This window comes from Oratosquilla oratoria, chromosome 10 (assembly GCF_046742065.1).
Source record: "Oratosquilla oratoria isolate Oo_2021 chromosome 10, ASM4674206v1, whole genome shotgun sequence".
Classification (NCBI taxonomy): Eukaryota; Metazoa; Arthropoda; class Malacostraca; order Stomatopoda; family Squillidae; genus Oratosquilla; species Oratosquilla oratoria.
The window spans coordinates 25,463,953-25,489,505 of record NC_134786.1 but is presented as its reverse complement, the minus strand read 5'-3'; the positions used below and the strand labels follow the sequence as shown (position 1 = coordinate 25,489,505).

Sequence of the window (25,553 nt, the reverse complement as noted above, 5' to 3'; positions counted from 1 at the left end):
CCAGACCCTCGGAGTGAGGTGTTTTCAAGCACACACAGTGTTAGCGGTAGAAACGCGCCGCGTATCCTTGGGTAAGGAGTACCTCAGGTTTGTATCAGGGAAAAATTAATTTTCCTGCAAAAATTACATTTTTAGGGCTTTGTTTTGTATGATTTGAAGGGTGTTGTGGTGTGTCTCACTGAGATTAGGAGCCCATGCAGGACTCGCATAATTCATTACTGAGCGTATGCATTGTTTGTATATTGTTGAATTAGTTTCTTTGTTTTGTCCAAATGTTGTTCCAGCGATTGACTTAAGTGTGTTAAGTCTAGGTGTGCATTTGTTTTTTATGTTTGTGATGTGTTGTTTGAAAGACATGGATGTATCGTATGTTACACCAAGAATTTTCGGTGTGTTTGTGTGTGGTATTAGAGTGTTGATGTAGAGATGAAGTATGTATTTGTGTTCTTTTGTCCAGTTGGTGAGAAGTGTTGCTGTAGATTTGGTTGGAGCTATTTTGAGTCTGTTTGTGATGAACTATGTGTTGAGTGTATCAAGGTATGGCTGGATTATTTCTGCAGCTTTGTGTTACGATGTGTGCATGTGATTGTTATGTCGTCTGCGTAGGAAGAGATTTGTATTTCTGAGGTGTCTGGTGTGGGTAAGTCATGCATGTATAGATTAAAGAGCGTGGGGGATAGAACAGAGCCCTGTGGTACTCCATTCTTAACGTTTCTGATGTGCGATGATTGGCCATTATATGACACGTAAGCATTCCTACCTGCCAGATAATTGGCCAGCCATCTTTTGGTGTTATTGTGCATGTCTGTGTTATATATTTTATTTGTTAGGTTGTGGCAGGGGATAGCATCAAAACTTTACTAATGTCTAATGTTATAAGAAGTGTTCTGTGGTGGGGCCTATCTGAATTAATGCCATCTAAAATTCTTTGTGTAAGGTTTATCAGAAGAGTGTTTGTGGAGTGTAGTGGCCTAAAACCATGTTGTGAGTCAGCAAGGGGAATATGTGTGACAAGTTTAAGTATTAGGCATTCAATGACTTTAGAGGGGGTGCAGAGAAGTGTGATTGGGCGGTGCGATGTTGGGATTGTTGGATCTTTGTTCTGTTTTGGAATGGTGATTATTTTACCATGCTTCCAGATGTCGGGTATAGTGTTATGTGAATAACTGTAGTTTGCATTGTTTGTGAGTGCGTGTATACCTTGTGGTCCAATGTGTTTTAGGTGGATGTTACTTATGTTATCAGAGCCACAGGCAGGTGAGTGCTTGAGATGATGTATTATGTGTTTTGTCTGACTGTCTATGAAGGGTGTATAATCTGAGTCTGTGGGAAAGTCTTTCTTACGTCGAATAGTGCGTCGGTCGTCACGGTGAGAAGTGAGATGGCTTGTCTGTGCAAAAGGATTTATGAGTGTGTTTGCTTGTTGTCTGTTTGAGGGTAGATTGTTGTTGTGATTATTGCTGTGTGAGAGCGTGTTGCATTACTGTTGGATAGTGTAATGCTGTTGAGTGTTTTGTACAATTTGCTGGTGTTTGTTTTGTGATCAAGTGTATTGATAAAGTGTTGCCAATTTTGTGTTTTTTGTTTGTGTATTTTATTGGCAATCACAGTGTTTAGTGTTTGTATTTTGTCTGCTATGTTTGGGGGGTATTGTTTGATGAGGCCTTGGATTTCTGGTGTGAAGTTGGGGTTGTGTGATTTTCTGTTGCCTCTAGGGATGTATCTCTTGTCTGCGTTTTGTATGATTGTATTAAAAATGTGCACAGCATTGTTTGTGTTTGTGATTGGTGTACTGTTAAGTTACCCAGGGCAGTGGACAGGGTGCAGGGATGACCCGTCATCCAGGAGGTGCTAAGATAAGAGGGAGGGTGGAGGGGAGTGGAGTGTATTTATGGATGGAATGGGTGGGAATGATTTTATGCCTTTTCATTTTTGGCTACCTTCCTTGTAAGGGTGAAAAAGCCTTGGTATATGTATGTATGTATGAATGTATGTTTGTAGAACCTGCCTCAACCTTTTTGCATTATGACTCAAGTCATTTAAGTCTTTATGGACTGAAATGTCCCCCTGTGACTTTGTAAATGTAATTTATTATAATTTAGTGATTGTAATTACTGATATGTTTTTTATTCAGGTTAACCCTCCAGAAGCCCTTAAAGCCCTTGTTCCAGGAGTTTGTCGGCTTATTTTAACCTTAACTGAAAGTGATGATGTCTTAGAGGAAGAACATTTAGATGAAGAACTCATATTTAACCTCCTTCTTCTGTCAGAGGTTAGTGAATTAGTATTTGTGATAATTTTTCCTTCTTGCATCCTTCCCATCCTTATGCAACAACAATAAAAAATACACCAAGAACATCCTATTTAATCATCAACATCAATAGCCTATCACCTACACCTAGTAGCACATTGTACAAAAACACATATGGACTACTGGAAATTATCAAAGTGGCATTTCACAATATGGATGAAGAGGTGACGAAAAAAAACTCATTGAACCCCTGATCTGTCCAAGACCGGAATATGTGTCATTAGTATGGTCCCCACACCGAGTGAAGGATGTAAGTAGGGTTGAGGAAATACAAAGGGTAGTAACCAAACTGGTCCCTAACCTGGCAGATAAACCATATGAGGAAAGACTAAAAGTGCTAGGTCTGCCAACCTTGAAAGATTGAAGTGAAAGAGGTGATATGATTACAGTAGTCAGGTCACTATAGGAGATAGATTGCATTGACAGAAGAAATCTGATAAAAGATGGGAGTGCTTTAAGAGGTCATGGGAGCAAATTAAGAAAGATCACATGTCTAAAGAATGTGAAGAAAAACAGTTTTCCATATAAATACATGAATACTTGGAATAGCTTAGGAAGTGATATAGCCCAAGCTCAAACAATACACGAATTCAGAGCTAAATATGATAATTGGAAATCAAGAATATATATTAAGTTGGAACTGTACAGGAATTTGATGCTAGGTATGATAAAAGATTAGAGAATAAGAGACAGGACCCAGTGAGCATTGCTCCTTTCTAATATACTACAAATAGGTAAATACATACTTGGATCCCAAAACAAGCACTCCAAGATCAATTCTCAAACTCCAGACTTAACCCAACTCCCTCAGACATCAACCCAACTGAAAATTTCTTCCTATGACAAAAGAGAACTACAATAGAATTACTGTTCAGACCACCACAGCATTGAAATTGTAACAGTGCAGAAAATAGGCTTCACAACAGAAATTGCCCCAGATGCTGTCAATGTACTAAAGTCCCATAACATTGCTCAGACAGAGGTAGGACAACCTACACACAATTCTCATAGTTCTCGCTAGCCTGGAACCTAACAGGATTATTAGCCATTGCCTACTGTCTGTACACAAATATGAAACTTAGGTAAAGAGAACAGTTTATTTAACCATATTGCTATAGCAATCACATGACACTTAGAACAAGGCTAGTTAACACTGAAAGATGATGTATGCCCATTCTACTAAGCTGCCTCACACATGATTGGGCTCATATTTACATACATACATACATATACCAAGGCTTTTTCCCCCTTTCAAGGGAGGTAGCCAAAAAGGGAAAGGCACAAAAACACTCCCACCCATTACATCCCTAAACACACTCCACATCCCTCCCACCCTCCCTCTCATCTGAGCACCTCCTGGATGACGGGTCATCCCTGCACCCTGCCCACCGCCCTGGGTCAGAAGCAGTGTCGCAAGACACAGCACATCCACAGCAAGGCTGCTTCATTCAATCGGCGGCCCCCCCTCTCCGTCCCCCCCTGCATATAAGGATAGGACGGGGAGAAATCCCTTCGGGCTGCATCATGCAATCACACATCATCCATATACAACCATTCTCCACTCACCTCTGTCTTCCGTCCTCTCCCTTCCTTCCTCAACAGACATTCCCCTCTTCCCCAAAGCCCCCTTCACCCCATCCATCCACCTCATCCTAGGACGTCCCCTCATGTTCACTCCCTCCACATCTGCCTTCCACACCTCTTTTACTAGTCTTTCTTCACTCATTCTTTCCATGTGTCCAAACCATCCTAATATTCTTTCATCAACCCTACCTCCCAGCTCCTTTTTCACCCCTGTTCTCCTCCTCACCTCCTCATTTCTCACTCTATCCAGCCTAGTAACCCCCACCATACTTCTCAGACACCTCATCTCAAACACATTCAAACTCCTTCTCTCTTCTTCTCTTATGTTCCACGTTTCTGCCCCATACAGTGCTGTTGGCACAATCATATTTACAGACTGTCGAATATTGTAAGCACAAGCACATTAACTGACTACAGTATGTATGGACCGTTTACCGAAAGCTGAGAGAGCAACCAGTTTTCTCTGTAACTTTGATGTCATAACACACAGACAGCAACAACTTGAGTGTCTTCCATATGACCATGCATAATTTTATTCATGTCAGTCCTCATTTCTTCATCATTCAGCTATTTTAATTAGAATTTTTTTAATCTCATTTGTCCCATTTTGTAAATTGCAGATAATAAGATGTACTGGGCAAGACATAGTTGAATATGTTCCTCGTCTAACAGAGGTTCTGTCAAGAATCCTTTACTTGAAGTGTAGAGAAGGTTATCTCATGGCTGGAAGGACTCTCTGCCATCTTCTGAAGTGCTTAACCTCAACATTGCCCAGGGAATATAGGTCAACTCCTAATACTTGGGATACTGACTTTAAAGAATTCCTTCCCATTAGGGTGAGTGATCTTGCAGTTTAACATGGGCATTCTGCCTATATTGACAAAATTTTATTTATTACCCTGTCTGGGGTATTGGCTGCATGTTATTTTGGGGTTAAAATCTGCTAAGTAATATGCAGCTGATACTTTAGGGTCTATATGGGGCACCCCTATGGACCAGAGCCACACATCATTTTGTCTATGGTAGAGGAAATCTCTATTCATAAAGAAATGATGATACTTTATTGTACTGCGACTGTCCCACCTTTATGCTGCCCTCCATTTTGTTACTGTCCTGTACCATTTCTTTGAATATTCATTTTCTCATTTTGCTGCACCCTGTGGTGGGAAAAAAATAATGCCACAGAGTCTTTCCACTTGAGTTGTATAAAACTAGGCATTCTTCTCCCATTAGCACCAAAGGGGACATTCCTAGAAAAATAATGGCATAAGAGGGTCTAGGAGTTTTCCAACCAGTACCCTAAGGTTTGGGTCTTTTAATGTGTGTGGATGCAGTACAGATGAGAGTAAAATGGAAAATAAAGGCAGTATATTTGTGAGAAAGATGGATGTGTTGGCATTGAGTGAAACTAAGTTGAAAGGAAGGGGTAAATTTGAGTTTGGGAGTGTAGTTGGGAGGATCTCAGGAGGGAAGAGAGGATGAGGGAGAGAAGGGGTGGCTATACTAGTAAGTGAAGAGATGGGTAAGTGTAGAGGAAAGGGAGGCTTTTTAGATAGATTTAAATGAGTGCATAGATGGATTAGTGAGAAGTGTTGATGTAATTGTATTGGGAGACCTTTAGAGGGGGTTTACACGGTCTAACGGTTCGTCGAACGCGGTTCAACAGACACGTGTTTAAAGTGATGTGTGAATGGGGTATTTGGGGTTTAACCAACATGTTCGACAACCAAATACCCCATTCACACATCACTTTAAACACGTGTCTGTCGAACCGCGTTTGATGAACCGTTAGACCGTGTAAACCCCCTCTAATGCTAGGGTAGGAAATGAACCAATAGACAGAGTGGTTAGTAAATGTTTGTTCCTGACATCCACCACTCTGTGTTTTTTTCGTGTTTGTGTTTTTCTTTTATCCCATTTTAATAAATCTCTGTCAAGAACTTCCATGCCTTTCATGATTCTGTAAATGGCCAGTAGATATTAACATATAATTGCCACTTTTTAGGTTTCCTGTCTTTTTTCCATTTCTTTAAAGCTTTGTCTTTTTTATCATTAGCTTCACTCTACCTTCTATTAAACCAGCATTTAATGTACACCTTTTCCTGTTTTTGCTTTTGTACATATTTATCCACTCGTTCTGTATAGATCTTCATCAGAATCATCCATTTTTCTTCCACTTGTGTTTCTTCTTTGTAAAAATTTTCCCAGCTTGCTTTAGGAAAAAATTTCCTAAGTTTCTCAAAGTCTGTTTTACCATACATCAGTCTTCCTTTTCAGTGTTTCTCATTTCTCTTTATATATATTTCCTCCTTTGATTCTAACTTGAGTATATGGTCATTCTTCACATGTGGTGTCTAGTATTCAATTTTGTCTACTATTTCAGGTTCTGACGTAAATAATAAATCTAGTCTCGATGGTTCTTCATTATCTCTAAATCTAGTGTTTTCCTTTACCCATTGTGTCATTGTATGTTCTATAGCTGTGTTGAGTAATACATTTCCCCCATTGATCCTCTCCACCTTTCACTGTAATCTCTTCCCAACATATTTCTTTGCAATTAAAATCACCCATAAGTACTGCAGTACTTCCATCCTTCAGCATCTCATTAAATGAAGATTTCATATCTAACATTTTGAAGTAATCTTTCTCCGAGACCCCATTTTTGGGGGCACATAAATCACTGTTTTTCATGTCATTGTCTTCAACTCTTATTGTGATCATCTCTACCCTGTTCTCTCCATATGTAACTTTTGTCACATTAAAGTGTTTCTTAACCAGGAACATGACTCCATATTGTTTCTCCTCCCTATTATAAGCCATTGATTATATAATCCATGTCCAACACTGGTAATAGTGGACCACTTAATTTTGTCTCCACAATTCCCATTATGTCTGGTTTTGCTTTGGACAGGTAATCATTAAGCTCATTTAATCCTGAGATCAATCCATTTAGGTTAGTATACACTGATTTTAATTTTCTACAGCCTCCATCTCTTTTTTTTTTTTTTAGTATACCATTTTTTTCAGTCTTGTATCTAACCCTCTCCAATAGAACTGTGTTATCTCAGTCTCTGTTTTCTTGTTTTTTCTTGAGCTTCATTTCTTAATGTCCTAATTCTTGCTCTTTCCTTGTCATTCGTGTCTCTCTTTATCCATATATTTTTACAGTGTGCACTTGTTAATTTTCCTGTTCTTGCTAAGACTTCTTCCACTGCTATTTGTGACCTTAATTTGATCTTTAGTAGTTGACTTTTTCCTCCTGCATACCCGTTCTATGCACTTCCTCTGTTTATTTCTTGCTCATTATCCTGTACTACTTTTAGAACATTTTTTTCGAATTCTTTGTCCTCTTTTTCTCAGGAACCAATTTCAGGTATGTTTTTCCTTTAGACCATAAATTAAATTTTTTTCTGCTGTATCTCTTATTAGATTTTCTTTTTGTTTAATTACCTTAACTGCATCTTTGGCTTTCTGCATCTGTTGATGAGCTATTTCTTTGAAAATTACCTTATCTTCTTTGTCTTTTTTCCAATCATTCACGAGTTGCTGCAATTCATTTTCTCCTATGCTTTTTCCCACTTCCACAGTCATTGCTTTAATTCATTCATCCACCTCTTTCCTTATAGTCTCATTATTTGTGTTTTCATTATTTTTCATCCTCTCATTTTCACTTTTCAACTTGGTCAGTTCTTTTTTTAGTGCACTTATCTCTTCTTTTATTTCAGTGTTTACTTTTTTTTAAACGAGTCACTTGTTTAAGTCTTTATTTGTCATCTATAGATTGTTTCTTGCTTCCATGAATCATTCATATTTCTCATGTCCCTCTCTATGTCTATAATTCTACTAAAGAGTCTTATTTCATACCTACTGAATCCAGAAAAAACTACTTTCATTGCCATTGTCAAATAGAAACCTTTTGGTAGCTCTTAGTGATCTGAAATCTAGATTTATATTTTGTTCGCCCATGCACTGGTAGCCAACTCTGGGTATCTGTTTACATTTGAATATAATGAATGTTCATCTTGGGGTTTCTCTGATCCTTACATTATTATATATATTTTATGTAGTTGTACATGAGTTACCCCCAGATTCTGTGAACTGGTTTGATAATGTTTTTTGTGTTAATTATTACTCATAGTAAAGGGGAATGAGTAATACAGCAGTGACTTTATATTTTATAATGTGAGTAGTGTGATGCATCGTACATATGGCAGCTGATGCTGTGCACAAGAATTTGACTCTTACTGAAGTGGCTGAGTCACTCAGTGAAAAGATTTCTTGGAGTGAATGTAGGACAGGGTAATATGTGTTTTGCATCTTTTTTTTGTGGTGGTTGCATTAAGGGTAATTGGTGTCTGCATGCATTGAAACTGTCCCAATAGAACATCTACACCTGTAGACCAAAATTCTGCCCATTGAGCAATGCACACAGTTCTGTACATGAGCCCTCATGAGCTACCTTACAGAAACATGCTCAGATCACAAAATAAACACTACAAGACCAATATCCAAACTCTATATTTCACCTAGCTTCCCAAGACATCAGCCCAACAGAAAAATCCCACACACACAAAATAAAAATCATTCTGGCACTGTATTTGGGCCACCACTTTAAAACAAAACCAACACAGAATAGATATGGCCAAAGAATCAACTTGCCACAGATACCATCACACAAAATGCCAAACACATCATACCACACTGTCCATCTTTAGCTTTACCCAGACAGCATTTCTACCTTGAGTGAATTGTTTGCCAATCCAGTGGCTGTTGTTGATTACCTGGGAGCTGTGGGTCTCCTGCAAGAGACTCTAGGCAACTGATAGAGGGGTGTCTGTTGTTAGGCTGATTTTTTACTTAGCCAAATAGGTTGATGTATGTTCAGCTACCCAGTGTATGGTTTAAGTCATTGAATGGTTGAAATTGGTGTGTTCTGTAATATGGGTGACACAGATGAATAGAATAGTATGGCAGCAGCCAGAAGAGGTTAGATTTTAGAGTTTTTCTTCTTATAATGGGGGAGGATCTTTTGGTATATGTATCTTACTCTCTTCATGATGCCAATTTGTTTGTTTTTATACAGCATTGGGGAGTTCCAGGAGATATCTACACCTTGGGAATAGAGTGGAAGGAGCCACGGCAGGAAGCTGAAGAAGCAATAAAATCACTCATACAGAAGTTCCTGGTACCAGAATTAAAACTGTTGCGTGGAGTTACACAGGGTGAAGTCTCCGTCTCGAGGTTCTTGCTTCTATTTTTATTGTTGCAGTTACTCACCCTCTATTCCTTCAGCCTCATTCTCCTACTAATCACTTCTTGCTTTCCTCCCCTGTCTCCACTTTCCTAACTTCCCTGATTCCTCTTTTTCATTCCTCTCTTCCCTTTCTCTTTTCACTATTCCTAGAACCAACACAATTGGTGATCCTGTGAAATGAACATCAGAAAGAAACCTCTCCCTGCTGCCTGTCTTCAGAACCTGTCAGCTCCCTCGCTTTCCATGTGGAGATACCATCTCCATGTAGGTGACACTTGGTCTCGGGACCAGACCTAAAATCTGCCTACTTCAATTGTATTTCCTCTACCTTTTTCACATGAAGAAAAGTGACAACCAGTATTTGCTCCCCTCCTACTATTACTCTACTGCTATAAATTGTTTATATAAAAATAGTCTCAAACTAAGATTTACTCAATCTGTTGCCCAAATTCTATTTTTCAGAAGATGCATGGCCCCCAGGAAAATGGACACATCCCCTAGTTGAGCCCAAAAGTTACTAAAAAAGATTTTGAGTTCATTTTCCACTCAAGTACAACACAGATAATAATTTTTTTCTGTTTTGAGTAATCTAGAGTGTGTCCAAGGATCATTGCCACCACTATAGGGCTCTGGGTGTCCATACATACATAATTATACCAAAGGTTTTTTCCCCCTCTTACAAGGGAGGTAGCCAAAAAAGAAAGGCATAAAAAACACTCCCACCCATTCCATCCCTACCACACTCCACCCCTACCACACTCCACCCCTACCACACTCCACCCCTACCACACTCCACCCCTCTCCCTCCACCCTCTTCCCTCCCTCCACCCTCTTCCCTCCCTCCACCCTCTTCCCTCCCTCTTATCTTGGCACCTCCTGGATGATGGGTCATCCCTGCATATTGTCCACTGCCCTGGGTCAAAGGCAGTGTCGCAAGACACAGCACATCCATAACAAGGCTGCTTCATCAAATCGGCGACACCCCATCTCTGTCCCCCCATGCAGAAAAGGAGAATACAGGGAGAAATCCCTTTGGGCTGTGTCAGTTTTTCTCACACATACTCCCTCTCCCCCCCACCCCCCACCCATTCCACCTCATGGATCATAACATCATCCATGTACAACCATTCTCCATTCATACCTATCTTCTGGCCTCTCCCGTCCTTCCTCAACAGACATTCCCCTCTTTCCTAAAGCCCCTTTACCCCATCTATCCATCTCATCCTAGGTTGCCCCCTCATGTTCACTCTCTCCACATCTGCCATCCACACCTCTTTTGCTAGTCTTCACTCATTCTTTCCATGTGTCCAAACCATCCCAATACTCTTTCATCCACCCTATCTCTCAGCTCCCTTTCCATCTCTGTTCTCCTCACCTCCTCATTTCTCATTCTATCTAGCCTAGTAACCCCAATCATACTTCTTAGGCACCTCATCTCTAACACATTCAAACTCCATCTCTCTTCCTCCCTTACGTTCCATGTATCTTGCCCCATACAATGCTGTTGGCACAATCACTCCTTCATATAATCTCCTCTTAGCCTCCATTCTCAAATGTCAAATTCTCATTACACTTTTTAATCCACCAAGGCATTTACTTGCTTCTCTCAATGTACATTCTACCTCCACCTACACTCCTCCCTTTCCTGCCATGTTTGCACCCAAGTATCTAAAACTATCTACTTCCTCCAGTCTCTTTCCCTTAATACTCACTTCCAGTCTGCTGCCACTTTCACCCCTTGTACATCTCATCACCTTAAACCCACATTTATCTTCAACTTCCTTTTTCACACACTTTCCCAAACTCTGTCACCAACCTCCTCAATCCCTCCTCTGATCCTGCCACAAGCGCAGTGTTGTCCCCCCAAAAAGGCTGGCTTATCTCCCACTATTCTCCATTTTCTGAAAAATGTAAGTTTTTGATACACAAAGTCTATCTCCTCCCTCAATTTTCAACCGATTTTTGCATGAGGTCTCTATTGATAGCAAGATAAATGACAAAAAAGGAAATAGAGAGTTTTTTTGCATATGTTAAATAGAAATTTTTTAATAACGTGTCAAAGTCAATTTTTTTTTTCCCTCGGCATTAAACAAAGATATTAAAATAAACTTTCTATTTGGTTTTTCTATATATGTAGAAGATTCTTTTGCTATAAAATGAAAGATATCGAATAAAAATTGTAAGAGGAGATAGGATTTGAAAGAAGCCCAAAAATATGGTATTTTTTATGTTTTTTATTAAAAAAGAAAGAAAAAACTACTGGTCAGATCTGAATAAAACTCAAGCTGTGAAGGTTTCCTCAGACCTAGATATCACACAGAAAAAATCAGCAAGATCCTTCAGAAAAAGATTTTTTGGGTGGGGGCTCCCCTTAACCACTTCACTCCGGGACTTATATCTCGCGGATAGCAGCCAATGCCAGCCGTACGATGTGTCGTAATAATACTCGCATCATAAAATATAGTCACCGCTTATATCGATCGTTCTCTCTTTCACCTGTGAATTTTGAAAACCATAGAGAATGTGATTAAAGGCAGATTATGGAGAATGTCAAAATGCAGGGGCGACTACAATAAATATAATCAAGACGCCGATATGGCAGCGTCGTGAATCCACTTGCTCCTCATGACGCCTACGTGTGCGGCACCGTATGGTAGGGGTTAAATAACCTCACCAGTCAGTCCACCATTACTGTACCTCTTTTCTTCGGACATTCTGCATTGCATCCATCCAACCCAGGTGCCTTACCTGCTGTCATCATCTTAACAGCTGCTTTCACTTCATCCTTCCTTATTTCTCCTCCATTTTCCTCACTCATGACAGTCATTTTCTTAGCACTTCCCACAGCAACTACCTTTCCCTCCCTATCCTCCTTCACATTTACCAACTCCCTAAAATACTCTGCCCATCTTCCCCTTACTGCCTTCTCTTCCATTATTATCTCTCCATCTGCACCTTTTACCTTTTCTTCTCTACTTGATTCACCTCTTCCTCTCTTAATTTCTTTCCAAAACATGTTTTTATTATTACTTTCAAAATTTTCTGTCATACGCTTACCCCATTTCACATCTGCTCTCCTCTTTGCCTCCTTTATCTTATGCTTTACTTCTCTTCTCTTTACTTTGTACCTCTCATATGATTCCCTAGTCCTATTTTGTAACCAATCTGTGAAAGCTCGCTTCTCCTCTACAACCTTCTTTATTTCCTCATCCCACCACACACTACCCTCCTTTCTATTTCCTCCTGTCCTCCTTGTTCCACACACTGTCTTTGCACACCTTGTGACTCTCTCCTTGAACCATCCCCATTCTTCCTCCACTCCTAGTTCTGCTCTATTCTTCACTCCCTTCCAACCCTCTCTCAGCTTCTTGTACTCCTTTTCTTTCTCATTTAAGAAGTTCACTTTAAGCACTTCCCAACCTTCTGTCCTTTTCCTCTTTCTCCATCTATCCTCCACTCTCAACTTACCTTCCATCAGAAAATGATCTGATATCCCCCCACTCTCTCCCCTTAAGACATGTACATCCTTAACTCTTTTTATTATACTCCTATCTACCACTACATAGCCCATTAATGCTCTATCTACCACCCTTCCATTCACCACCCTCTCCCTTGTGTACACATGCTTAACTTTCTTCCTAAACACTGTATTTGCTATCATCAAGTCTCTAAACACATCTCCACCATCAACTCTCTACTATGATTCTTTCCTGGAACTCCACATTTCCCAACCACTCTATCTATTGGATCATTTCCTACCCTAGCATTAAGGTCTCCCAATACTACTTCATTGACATTTCTCCCTAATCCCTCTCTGCACTCATTTAAATGCATCCAAAAAACCTCCCTTTCTTCTACACTCTTCTCACTACTAGGGCCATATGCACTTACAAAAACCCACATCTCCTTTCCCAGTTTCACCTTCATCCACATTAACCCCTTCCATACGGTGCCGCACACGTAGGCGTCATGGGGAGCGAGTGTATTTGCGAGGCTGCCATATCGGCGTCTTGATTATATTTATTGTAGTCGCCCCTCCATAATGACATTCTTTCTAATTCTTTTGTAATCGCATTTTCTATGGTTATCAAAATTCACGGGTGAAGAGAGAACGATCGATATAAGCGGTGACTATATTTTATGATGCGAGTATTATTACGACACGTCGTACGGCTGGCATTGGCTGCTGCCACCGAGATCTAAGTCCATGACGCCTACGTGTGCGGCACCGTATGGAAGGGGTTAACCTTGAAGAAACCTCCTTCCACTCCACTACATGCTTACCTATCTCTTCACTTACTAGTATAGCCACTCCTCCTCTCCCTCATCCCCTCTTCACTCCTGAGAACCTCCCAACTACACTCCCAAACTCACCCTTCCCTTTCAACTTAGTTTCACTCAAAGCCAACACATCCATTTTTCTTCTCACAAACATACTGCCTATCTCTTCCCTTTTATGCTCATCTGTACTACATCCAGTCAGTGAAAATTGAGACAACTATTATTATTACAGTGGACTTTTTTTGTACATTGATACCGATTTCTCTTCCCACCTTACTTGTTCCTTTTTCTTCCCTCCTCTCCTCATATATCTCTGGATGTCTGTATTTACTTAATTGTAGTATACAGGAAAGAAGCAACTTTGATTGGGTCCTGTCTTCTATTGTCTATTATTTAATCATAGCTAGCATCAGATTCATGTATATTTCCAACTAATATTTATCTTTGATTTTGAATTATTATATTTAGCTCTGAACTCGTATATTGTTTGAGCATGGGCAATATCACTTTCCAAGATATTCCAAGTATTCATGCATATATATGGAAAACTGTATTTCTTCACATCACTTAGATATGTGGTCTTTCTAAATTTGTTACCATGATCTCTATAAGCCCTGCCATCTTTAATCAGGAGATCTTTTCTGTCCATGCAATGCAACCCCTTTAGTGACCTGAATACTGTAATCATATCACCTCTTTTTCTTTGATATTTCAAAGTTGGCAGACCCAGTGATTTTAGTCTTATATGATTTATCTGCCAGGCTGGGGACCAGTTTGGTTGCTGCCCTTTATATTTTCTCAATCTTGCTTATATCCTTCACTCTGTATGGGTTCCATACTACTGACACATATTCTAGTTTTGATGAGTTTTCTCATCATCTCTTCATCCATATAGTGAAACACCACTTTCATCTTCTGCAGTAGTCTGTATGTCTCTTCCACAATCCTGCTGATATGTCAGGCTGTCTGTCTCTCTCTTCCTTTGTTTCTCCCTCCCTCTCTCTCCCTTTATTTCTCCCTCCCTCTCTTGCCCTTTCTTTCTTCCTCCCTCTCTCGCCCTTTCTTTCTCCCTCCCTCTCTTGCCCTTTCTTTCTCCCTCCCTCTCTCACCCTTTCTTTCTCCCTCCCTCTCTCGCCCTTTCTTTCTCCCTTTCTCTTTCTCCCTCTCTCTTTCTCCCTTTCTCTTTCTCCCTTTCTCTTTCTCCCTTTCTCTTTCTCCCTTTCTCTTTCTCCCTTTCTCTTTCTCCCTTTCTCTTTCTCCCTTTCTCTTTCTCCCTTTCTCTTTCTCCCTCTCTCTTTCTCCCTCTCTCTTTCTCCCTCTCTCTTTCTCCCTCTCTCTTTCTCCCTCTCTTTCTCCCTCTCTCTTTCTCCCTCTCTCTCTCTCCCTCTTTCTCCCTCTCTCTCTCTCTCCCTCTCTCTCCCTCCCTCCCTCTCTCTCTCTCTCTCTCTCTCTCTCTCTCTCTCTCTCTCTCTCTCTCTCTCTCTCTCTCTCTCTCTCTCTCTCTCTCTCTCTCTCTCTCCCACCTTCTCTCTCTCACCTTCTCTCTCTATCCCTCACAATTCATCTCAGTCTCTCCCTCCCTCCCTCCACCTCCTTCTTGCTCTTTCCCTCCCTCCCTCCACCTCCCTCTTGCTCTTTCCCTCCCTCCCTCCACCTCCTTCTTGCTCTTTCCCTCCCTCCCTCCACCTCCTTCTTGCTCTTTCCCTCCCTATGCTCTCCCTCTCTATCCCTCACAATTCATATCTCTCTCTCTCTCTCTTCCTCTCTTCCTCTCTTCCTCCTCTCTTGCACCCCCCCTTCTCTATTTTTTCCTCTTTCCTTAGTCACTTCCTGGTCTTAAAGTTCCTGTACCTTTCTTTTTTCCCTCGCCTTCCTTTACATCAATTGTGTTTGCCCGTTACTATTATTTGTTGAAGGGGCAAGTAGTAAATCATCTGAAGAATGAATTTAAAGTAGCAATTCCTGACATGTTGTTTGATAAGATTTTAAGGAATTTAATGTGTATGAAATTTATTTCTTATAGAATGTTACATATAGTTGTTGAAACAGACAAATAAGTGGGGATGGATAAAGGAATACATCAGTCAAACAGTTGTTACCACAAGCTTTGCTTGCTGAAACTCACAGCCCCATAGCTGCTGGCAGTGGTTCTTGGGTACCCCCATAGATCTTTCTTGGAAAAAAACTCAGACTGGTATCGGCATTGTTTTAGTGTGGGGTTGTTTGTGTATGGCTAAAAGCAGTAGGAGGGGAGCAATTAATACATGTCAGCTGTTCTTGTGTTTAAAGGAGAAAAAACAAATGAAATTGAAAAGGAGATATCATAGGTCCAGTCTGGAGATCAAGTGCCAGCCCCTTGGGGTTGCACTTTTAAATGGAAGTGTAAAAGTGATGGAGTTAGAAGATGGGAAATGGGGAAATAACTCTCAGGTGTCTTTTTTGCAGAATACCACTTTGTGCAAGTGCCTGTCATCAGGCTTGAAGGAATATGTGATTAACATGATTAAGATTTTATTTGTTTTACCCACTTTTGTAGATATGTGTGTGTGTGTGTGTGTGTAAATATTATGTCTGTTTTTTGTAGGGACAAGTTACACCAGAGCCTAAGTATTACTTCAGACATTTTGCTTGGTGCTGGTGCAGCCTTGCCTCTCTGGGAACAAGAACCAATCACATTGTAAGTATGCAGTATTTAGAACATGCTTTGGTTTTATAAGCAGTGAGTTCTGTTCATATGCCTTAAAATGAAGAAATAATAAGTTTATTGTGTTGTGTTTTGTTTTCAGGATTGACATGGCTGTAGAGAAAGACACTTGTCAGTTTGTTGTGACATCACGTCCTCTGGAGGTACATCTTGAAGAAGAAGGATTTCCGTCCAATGTGAGGCTTGCAATTGCTGAGGTTTTGCAAGAATTTGTAAAGAAACAACTCGGCACTGGTTCAGATGATACAAAGTCCTTTATGCATGCTATAAATGTAAGTAAGAATTTAACATTTAATTATTATGAAATGTAGCTTGTATTGTTTCATTATATTGCATGTTAAATAATCAGGAGGGAGTGTTCCCATGAAAGTGAAGTATCCCTGCTATGGATGTGCTGTGTCTTGCTGCATTGCTTCTAACTTAGGCAGTGGGCAGGAGACAGCGATTAGCCTTCACCCATGAGGAGTTGATAAGAGGGTAGCAAGGGTGGTGGATGGTAGAGGAATGGGTGCATGCCTTGACTTGGCTACCTCCTATATAAGAGGGAATAACCCCATGGTATATAGGTAGATAAAAATTATTTGGTGGAAGATCATTGATTTATGACTACTTGTGATGGTCGTGCAAGAGTCAGGAGAGAATGTTGAAGAAGGATTGGTTCAACAGATGATGTGAGACAGATTAAAAAGAAATATGCAGCAAGACAAAAGTGGAGAAAGAGAAGTGATTGGACAAAGGTGGAATACAAAATAATGAGAAAAGTATCTATGAAAGAAACTTTGGAATATAAAGCCCAAATTAAAGTATTATACAGGGTTATTGGTAGTGAACTGAGACAGGAAAGGAATTTAATGAAAAGTAGTTTATCAATATGCAATAACATAAGCTGAAATAAACTCACTACCACCACCATCCACTCCCACATAGTGCGAATTGAGAAACCCCTGGTACAGCAAAGCCCTGTCGGTTGTGGCAAGCCACATTTTATTAGGCTGATGTTGTGTCACCTCTCCACCTGGCCAGGGTTGTCAGGAATCAACACAACTTGGCCTGCAAGAGGCCCCAAAAATTGAACTCAAGACCACCTGCTCATGAGTTCAATATGGTATCCACTGGGCTACCCCACTGCTGAAATAATGTGAAATTTCCAGTTAGTATTCACTAAGGAAAGTGTGGAGAAGAAAGTGATGAGAAATGTTGTAAGGATATTGAATTGGAAGTGGAGGAAATGTATAAGTGACTAGGGACCTTAGATATGAAGATGCCCCAGGGCTTGATGTCTATAGATACTAAGATAAATCTGAGTACAACTAGTGGATGAGATTCAGTCTTAATTGTGAGTTTAGTAGAAAAATGTCTGATACCTCAAGATTGGAATAATGATGATATGATGCAAATTTACAAAGTAAACAAGGTAGAGGAATCCTAGAATTATATCATGACCACAATGATAGCTACATTATGTGAAAGTTAGATTGACAAAAAACAAGAGATGGACATCTTGACAGACAATGAATTCAGATTCAGAAATGGAATGCCCTGTGTTTCAAATCTGTTAAACATATACTCATAGGCAATTGACATGTAACAAAAGAGAGACATTTGGGTAAATCATGTACTGTATGTAGATCTGGAGAAAGGCTGACAATGTCTATTTAACTATATACCAGGGGCTTCTTCCACCTGATAAGGGAGGTAGCTAGTCAAGGCACACACCCATCCAGTACAAGGTACCTCACATATATTTACCTAGTTGTATTACACGGGAAAGGAGCTATGCTCGTGGTGACCCGACTTTGTATCTTTCAGCATCAATTTTTTCCCTAAAATCTTGAATAGTATTTGCACACACTGTTTCTTTATTTAAGTTATTCCAGATATCCAGCACTCTGTGTGGGAAGCTTTTTTTTTTCTCCTCCAGATCTCTTCTATAATTATCCTTTTTGAGTTTCTTTTCATGACCTCTTGTTTTTCCATTGTCATTTTTTAGTAAATAATTCCTATCAAGGATTTCCATTCCTTTCATGATTCTATAGATAGTGTATTTACCTAGTATTTATCTAGTTGTATTTTACAGGACGAGAGCTATGCTCGTAGTGACCCGTTTTCGTATCTCTCCGCATCCAGTTTATTTAGTAAATCATTCCTATTAAGGATTTCCATTCCTTTTATGATTCTATAGATAGTGTATTTACCTAGTATTTACTTAGTTGTATTTTACGTGACAAGAGCTATGCTTGTAGTGACCTGTTTTCGTATCTCTCTGCATCCAGTTTATTCTTAAAATTGTGTATAGTTTTGGCACTCACTGTTTCTCTGTTTAGTTTGTTCCAGACATCAATCACTCTATGTGGAAAGCTAATCTTTTTCAGGTCTCTTCTGTAACTGTCCTTCTTTAGCTTCTTTTCATGTCCTCTTGTTTCTCTTCTGTCCCATTTTAATAAGCCGTCTCTATCGAGAATTTCCATCCCTTTCATAATTGTGTAAATGGTCAACAAATCACCTTTTTCTCTTCTCTGTTCCAGTGTCGATAGATGTAATTTCTCCAATCTTTGTTCATATGTCAGATTTGATAGTGTAGGTGCCATTTTTGTCGCTGCTCTTTGGATTCTTTCTATTTATTTATTTATTCATTTATTTATTTATTTTATTTTATTTTTTTTTGTGCTAGGTGCCCATAGTGTTGCAGCATATATTAGTTTAGGTCTTATTAGTGTAACCACTATTTTTTTTTTTTAACTATTTCTTCATCCATGTAGTCGAAGGCCACTTTCATTGATCTTAATAAGTAAGAAAGTCTCTCCAAATAATTTATTGACATGTTTATCAGATGTCAAGTCACTTGAGATGATCACTCCCAGGTCCCTTTCTTAATTGACTTTTTTGACTTCCTTGTTTCCAATTTTATATTGACCCGATACTCTATTTTTGCTTTTTTCAAATTCAATTGTGCTACATTATGTTGAAGCTCATCTCGCATCTCTAAATCCATTCCCATATTTTGTCCAGGTCTTCTTGTAGCAATCTGCATTCTTCTTCTGTTCTTACTCTCTTGAGTAATTTGGCATCATCAGTAAAGAAGTTCATGTAACAGTTTACTCCCTCATCCATATCATTTATATATATGGCAAACATTAAAGGAGCCAATACAGAGCCTTACGGGACGCCACTCTTCACATCTTCCCAGTTCGAATTTTTGTCTCCAAGTACCAATTTAATTTTTCTCTCAAGAAATTTTTCATCCATTCCAGCAGCTTACCTTGTATTCCTCCTTTAATTTCAATTTTTCTTGTTAATTTTTTGTGTGGTACTTTGTTGAACGCCTTCTGCAAGTCCAAGAAGGCCCACTTTGCCCAGCCATCTCTTTCTTGTATTATCTCAATTAATCTCGAGTAAAAGCAAATTAAGTTTGTGGTACACAATCTTCCACTTCTAAAGCCAAATTGTTTAGGGTTTACTATTTTATTTTCTTCCAAGTGTATGGTCCATTTGTTTCTGATAACTTTTTCACATATTTTTGCTACTGTGCTTGTAAGGGATAGTGGTCTAAAGTCTGTAGGATCTTCCCTGTTTCCTCCTTTATATATTGGTACTGTGTTTGTATCTTCACAATCTTGCAGCACTTTTCCTTCTTTGATTGAGAAATCTATTATCTTGTGTAATTTGTCTGTCAATTCGTCTATACCAGTGGTTCCCAAACTAGGGGTTGCGCTACCTTAGGGAGGTGTGAGGAGGATACAAGTGGGGCGTGAAGTCATCTGCTCAAAAATACTTGTTTAAATAGAATATAAGATCATTCAAAGAACAAATATCTGCCTTTACATATATGCAAAAATATAATTATAGCAGTCACTTCAACCCATTTTCTATTAAGCTAATTCTTATACGTTTTGGACACGTCACAGATACCAACCACAATTTGCTAATGTTCAAACTTTTTTTTTTCGCTCCCTTTGAACCAAATGTTTTGTTTTTAGTTACTTAGAAAAATCTCTAGAATGTACTATTATTTGTTTGAGTGGCTTTCATTATTAAAATTTAGTACAAACAGAAATCTGTTTTCCTGAAAAATGCTAGGAAATAAATGCAAGAATCATTTCACATGAACAAAAGAGGGAGTGGGGGCGTGCGGATCTACTGGAAGCAAAACGGGTAATGGTGTCAGGTAAGAAAGTTTGGGAACCACTGGTCTATACACTCTTTCGGTATCCAATATGCAATTCTATCTGGTCCATGCGATTTCCTGACATCTAGGTTTTTTATTTGGTCTCGTATTTCTTTCTGTGTTACCTTTATTTCTTTCATTTTGGGTGATCTTTCTTGTTGTTCTTAGCGATCTCTTTCTCCTCCTTTTCCTGCTGATATCTAGGTACATCATGCTTCTCTTTAATGCCATAGATTACAATGCATCTTTTTTTATCTACTGTGTCCCTAAGTTGCTTTTCTCTTTAATTACTTGGATTAATGTTTCCTTGGTATTTTCCTTGACCTGTTGCTCCATTATTTCTTTAAGGGATACTTTTTGACATTCCTGTTCAACTTTCCACCGTTTCTTTATTTCCTGTAAGTCATTTTCTTTGATTTTTTCTTCCACCCTTTCAGTCACTTCTTGCATTTGATCTTTTATCTCCTTTTTTAATGTCTCATTCCTATTTATGTCTTCACTTTTTAACCTTTCATTTTCTGCCTTTAATTTATTTAATTCTTTTTTAAATCATTTATCTAAGATAAGAGGGAGGGTGGAGGGGTGTGGAGTGTATTCAGGGATGGAATGGGTGGGAATGATTTTATGCCTTTTCCTTTTTGGCTACCTCCCTTGTAAGGGGGAAAAAGCCTTAGTATATGTATCTATCATTCTCCTCATTGGCTTTCCTTAGCATTGATACTTCTTTGTACATTGTTTTGTACTCACTTTTGAGTTCTATTAAATCATCAAAATGTCATTAATATCTCTATTTCTCATTATATTTCTATACCTGGGTTCTCTATCCATTTCTAATCCTTCATGCATAATATTTTCTTCCTGTTCAAACCCCCCCAAAAAAACTCTTTCAAACCTTTGGTATTCCCTTGGTGTCTGAGAAAGACACGTCTTCTTTCGAACGACACCAAGTGGAGTTTCAATTTTACTTTCTTCTAAGCATCTCTTCGTTGGTTCTTTGCCTCTTGGAGTTTCTTTGCTTCTTTCCATTTTTTTAAAAGAAAGAACAATGAAAAAAATAAATAGATAAAATGGAGATACAAAGATGATTACATTTTGATCCCAATGAGCTTTCGCTTTCAGTACACCGTATCTATGTAAACAACCAGGTCCGCTTTCAATCATTCGTTAGTGAATCACTAGCTAGCGGTTCAGAGCGTTTGTTCTGGCATGTCCTGTTTTGACCGTGTCTGTGTGTGTGTGTGTGTATTTACCTAGTTGTATTTTACGGGATGAGAGCTATGCTCATAGTGACCCGTTTTCGTATCTCTCCACATCCAGTTTGTTCTTAAAATCGTGTATAGTTCTGGCATTCACTGTTTCTCTATTCAGTTTGTTCCAGACATCCATCACTATGTGGGAAGCCTCTTTTTTCCAGGTCTCTTCTGTAACTGTCTTTAGTTTCTTTTTGTGTCCTCTTGTTTCTCTTCTATCCCACTTTAATAAGTTGTCTCTATCAAGAACTTCCATCCCTTTTATAATTCTGAAAATGGTCAACAAATTGCCTCTTTCCCTTCTCTGATCTAGTGTTGACCGCTGTAATTTCTCCAATCTTTGTTCAAATGTCAGATTTGACAGTGTAGGTGCCATTTTTGTCGCTGCTCTTTGGATTCTTTCTAATTTTCTTTGGTTATTTTTTGTGCTAGGTGCCCACATTGATACAGTATATTCTAATTTCGGTCTTATCAGTGTAACAACTATTTTTATTAACCATCTCCTCATCTATGTAGTCAAAGGCCACTTTCATTGATCTTAATAAGTTGTAAGTCATATGAGAAGTACAAAGAAAAGAGAAGTAAAGCAAAAGGTAAAGGAGGCAAAGAGGAGATCAGTTATGAAGTGGGGTAAGAGTATGACAGAAAATTTTGAAAGTAATAAAAAGATGTTTTGGAAAGAAATTAAGAGAGGAAGAGGAGGCGAATCAAGTAGAGAAGAAATGGTAAAAGGTGCAGATGGAAAGATGATAATAGAAGAGAAGGCAGTAAGGGCAGAATATTTTAGAGAGTTGCTAAATGTGAAGGAGGATAGGGAGAGAAAGATAGTTGCAGTGGGAAATGCTAAGAAAATGAGAGTGATGAGTGAGGAAAATGGAGGAGAAATAAGGAAGGATGAAGTGAAGGCAGTTGTTAAGATGATGAAAGCAGGTAAGGCACCTGGTCTGGATGGATGCCATGCAGAATGTCTAAAATAAAAGGAGTTACAGTGATGGTGGACTGGCTGGTGAGGTTATTTAATGTTTGCTGGAGAGAGGGTAGAATGCCGGAGGACTAGAGGAGTGCCTGTATAGTTCCACTTTACAAGGGAAAAGGGGACAAGTGTGAATGTAGTGGTTTCAGAGGGATTAGCTTGTTAAGTGTAGTTGGGAAGGCTTATGGGAGGATTATGATTGAGAGGATTAGGAGAGGAATAGAGGGAGTAATTAGGTGAGGAACAGTGTGGTTTTAGGACGGGTAGAGGTTATGTAGATCAGATCTTTGTGGTAAGACAAATATGTGAGAAAGCTATAGGAAAGGGGAAGGATGTTTTTTTTTTGGCTTTTATGGATCTGGAAAAGGCGTATGATAGGGTAGACAGAAAGTCACTGTGGGAGGTTATGCAGATATATGGGATAGGAGGAAAGCTTCTAGGAGCCGTCAGGAGTTTTATGAGAGTAGTAGAGCTTGTGTCAGGATTAGAAGTGGAGAGAGTGAGTGGTTCGAGTTAAAGGTGGGACTTCGTCAAGGATGCATTATGTCACTCTGGCTGTTCAATTTATACATGGATGAGGTAGTGTGAGAGGTAAATGCAAGGGTAGTGGGTGAGGGATTGGAGATGGTTAAAGAAAATGGAGAAAAGTGGGAGGTGAGCCAGCTGTTGTTTGCTGACGACACAGCGCTTGTGGCAGGATCGGAGGAGGGATTGAGGAAGTTGGTGACAGAGTTTGGGAGAGTATGTGATAGAAGAAAGCTAAAGATAAATGTGGATAAAAGTAAGGTGACGAGATGTACAAGGGGTGCAAGTGGCAGTAGACTGGAAGTGAGCATTATGGGAGAGCGACTGGAAGAAGTGGATAGTTTTAGATACTTGGGTGCAAATGTGGCAGGAAAAGGTGGAGTGAAGGTGGAGGTAGAATGTAGATTGAGAGAAGCGAGTAAATGCCTTGGTGGATTAAAAAGTGTAATGAGGAATAGACATTTGGGAATGGATGCTAAGAGGAGACTGTATGAAGGAGTGATTGTGCCAACAGCACTGTATGGGGCAGAAAGATGGAACATGAGAGAGGAAGAGAGAAGGAGTTTGAATGTGTTTGAGATGAGGTGTCTGAGAAGTATGATGGGGGTTACTAGGCTAGATAGAGTGAGAAATGAGGAGGTGAGGAGAAGAACGGGGGTATAAAGGGAGCTGGGAGATAGGGTTGATGAAAGAGTATTAGGATGGTTTGGACACATGGAAAGAATGAGTGAAGAAAGACTAGTAAAAGAGGTATGGAAGGCAGATGTGGAGGGAGTGAACATGAAGGGACATCCTAGGATGAGGTGGATGGATGGGGTGAAGGGGGCTTTGGGGAAGAGGGGAATGTCTGTTGAGGAAGGACAGGAGAGGACAGAAGACAGGGGTGAATGGAGAATGGTTGTATATGGATGATGTGATGCATGAGGTGGAATGGGCAGGGGGATGGGGGATGAGGTAGTATGTGTGAGCAAAATTTGATACAGCCCGAAGGTATTTCTCCCCATCTTCTCCTTTTATGCATGGGGGGATGGAGAGGGGGGGGGTCGCCGATTTAATGAAGCGGCCTTGCTGTGGATGTGCTGTGTCTTGCGACACTGCTTCTGACCCAGGGCAGTGGACAAGGTGCAGGGATGACCCGTCATCCAGGAGGTGCTAAAATAAGAGGGAGGATGGAGGGGTGTGGAGTGTATTTAGGGATGGAATGGGTGGAAATGATTTTATGCCTTTTTCTTTTTGGCTACCTCCCTGGTAAGGGGGAAGAAGCCTTGGTATATGTATGTATGAATGTAAGTCTCTCCAAATAATTTATTTACATGTTTGTCAGGTGTCAAGTCACTTGAGATGATTACTCCTAGGTCCCTCTGAGTTTTCTTTTGTGTGTGTGTGTGTGTGTGTGTGTATTTACCTAGTTGTAATATACGGGAGGGGAGCTATGCTTGTGGTGACCCTTCTTTGTATCTCTCCGCATCAAGTTTTATCTTAAAATCTTGTATAGTGTTTGCACATACTGTTTTGATGTCTAATTTGTTCCATGTATTAATTGCTCGGTGTGGGAAACTGTTCCTTTTCAAGTTTTTTCTATAACTATCTTTTTTCAGTTTTTTCCGTGTCTCGTTTTACAGTTGTCCCACACTAACAGGTCATTCCTGTCTAAAACTTCTATTTCTCTCATTATTCTGTAGATAGTCAGCAAATTTCCTCTTCTCTTCTTTGTTCCAGAGTTGGTAGGTTCAGTTTGGATAGTCTTTGCTCATGTGTTAGTTCAGCGAGAGTTGGTGCTAGTTTGGTTGTCGCTCTTTGTAATCTTTCTAGTTTCTTAATATTCTTTTTGGTACTGGGTGTCCAAAGTGATGCTGCATACTCAAGTTTTGGTCTTATTAGTGTAGTTAGTATTTTCTTTATCATTTCTTCATCCATATAAGTAAATGCCACTTTGATTGACCTCAATAAATTGTAGGTTTCTCCGAATATTTTATTTATATGCTTATCAGGTTTCATGTCCTTGCCAATCATCACTCCAAGATCTTTTTCAGAGTTTGCTTTTTTTTTTTTTCTTCTCCAATTCTGTAATCTTTTGATATTCTGTTTTACTCTTTCCAAATTCCATTATACTGCATTTCTTTATATTAAATTTCACTTCCCACTTTTGAGTCCAATTCCATATCGTGTCCAGATCTTGTTGCAATGAGTTGCAGTCCTCTTCCGTTTTTACCTTCTTAAGTAATTTTGCATCATCTGCAAAAAAATTCATATAGCACTCCATGGCTTCATTCATATCTTTAATGTATACGGCGAACATGATCAGGGCCAGTACCGATCCTTGCGGGACACCGCTTTTTACTTCTTCCCAGTTGGAGAATTTTTCTCTAATTACAACTCTCATTTTCCTCCCCATCAGGAAGTCTTCCATCCATTCCAATATTTTTCCTCTGATGCCACCTTTTGACTATCTTATTTATTAGTTTCCTATGAGGTACCTTATCGAATGCCTTTTGCAGGTCCAGAA

General features: G+C 39.5%; 1 protein-coding gene across 2 annotated transcripts in view; it reads left to right on the top strand.

The window, feature by feature from the left end:
• The window catches only part of LOC143029163 (proteasome activator complex subunit 4-like), a 200,170-nt gene that overhangs the window by 99,400 nt on the left and 75,217 nt on the right, over positions 1-25,553 (top strand). For both annotated transcript variants that reach the window (XM_076191649.1, XM_076191648.1), the window contains 5 exons: positions 2,135-2,272; positions 4,516-4,731; positions 8,979-9,136; positions 16,015-16,107; positions 16,217-16,406. In XM_076191649.1, coding sequence (XP_076047764.1) covers positions 2,135-2,272; positions 4,516-4,731; positions 8,979-9,136; positions 16,015-16,107; positions 16,217-16,406 — 795 coding nt within the window. The remainder of the gene's footprint in view (positions 1-2,134; positions 2,273-4,515; positions 4,732-8,978; positions 9,137-16,014; positions 16,108-16,216; positions 16,407-25,553) is intronic.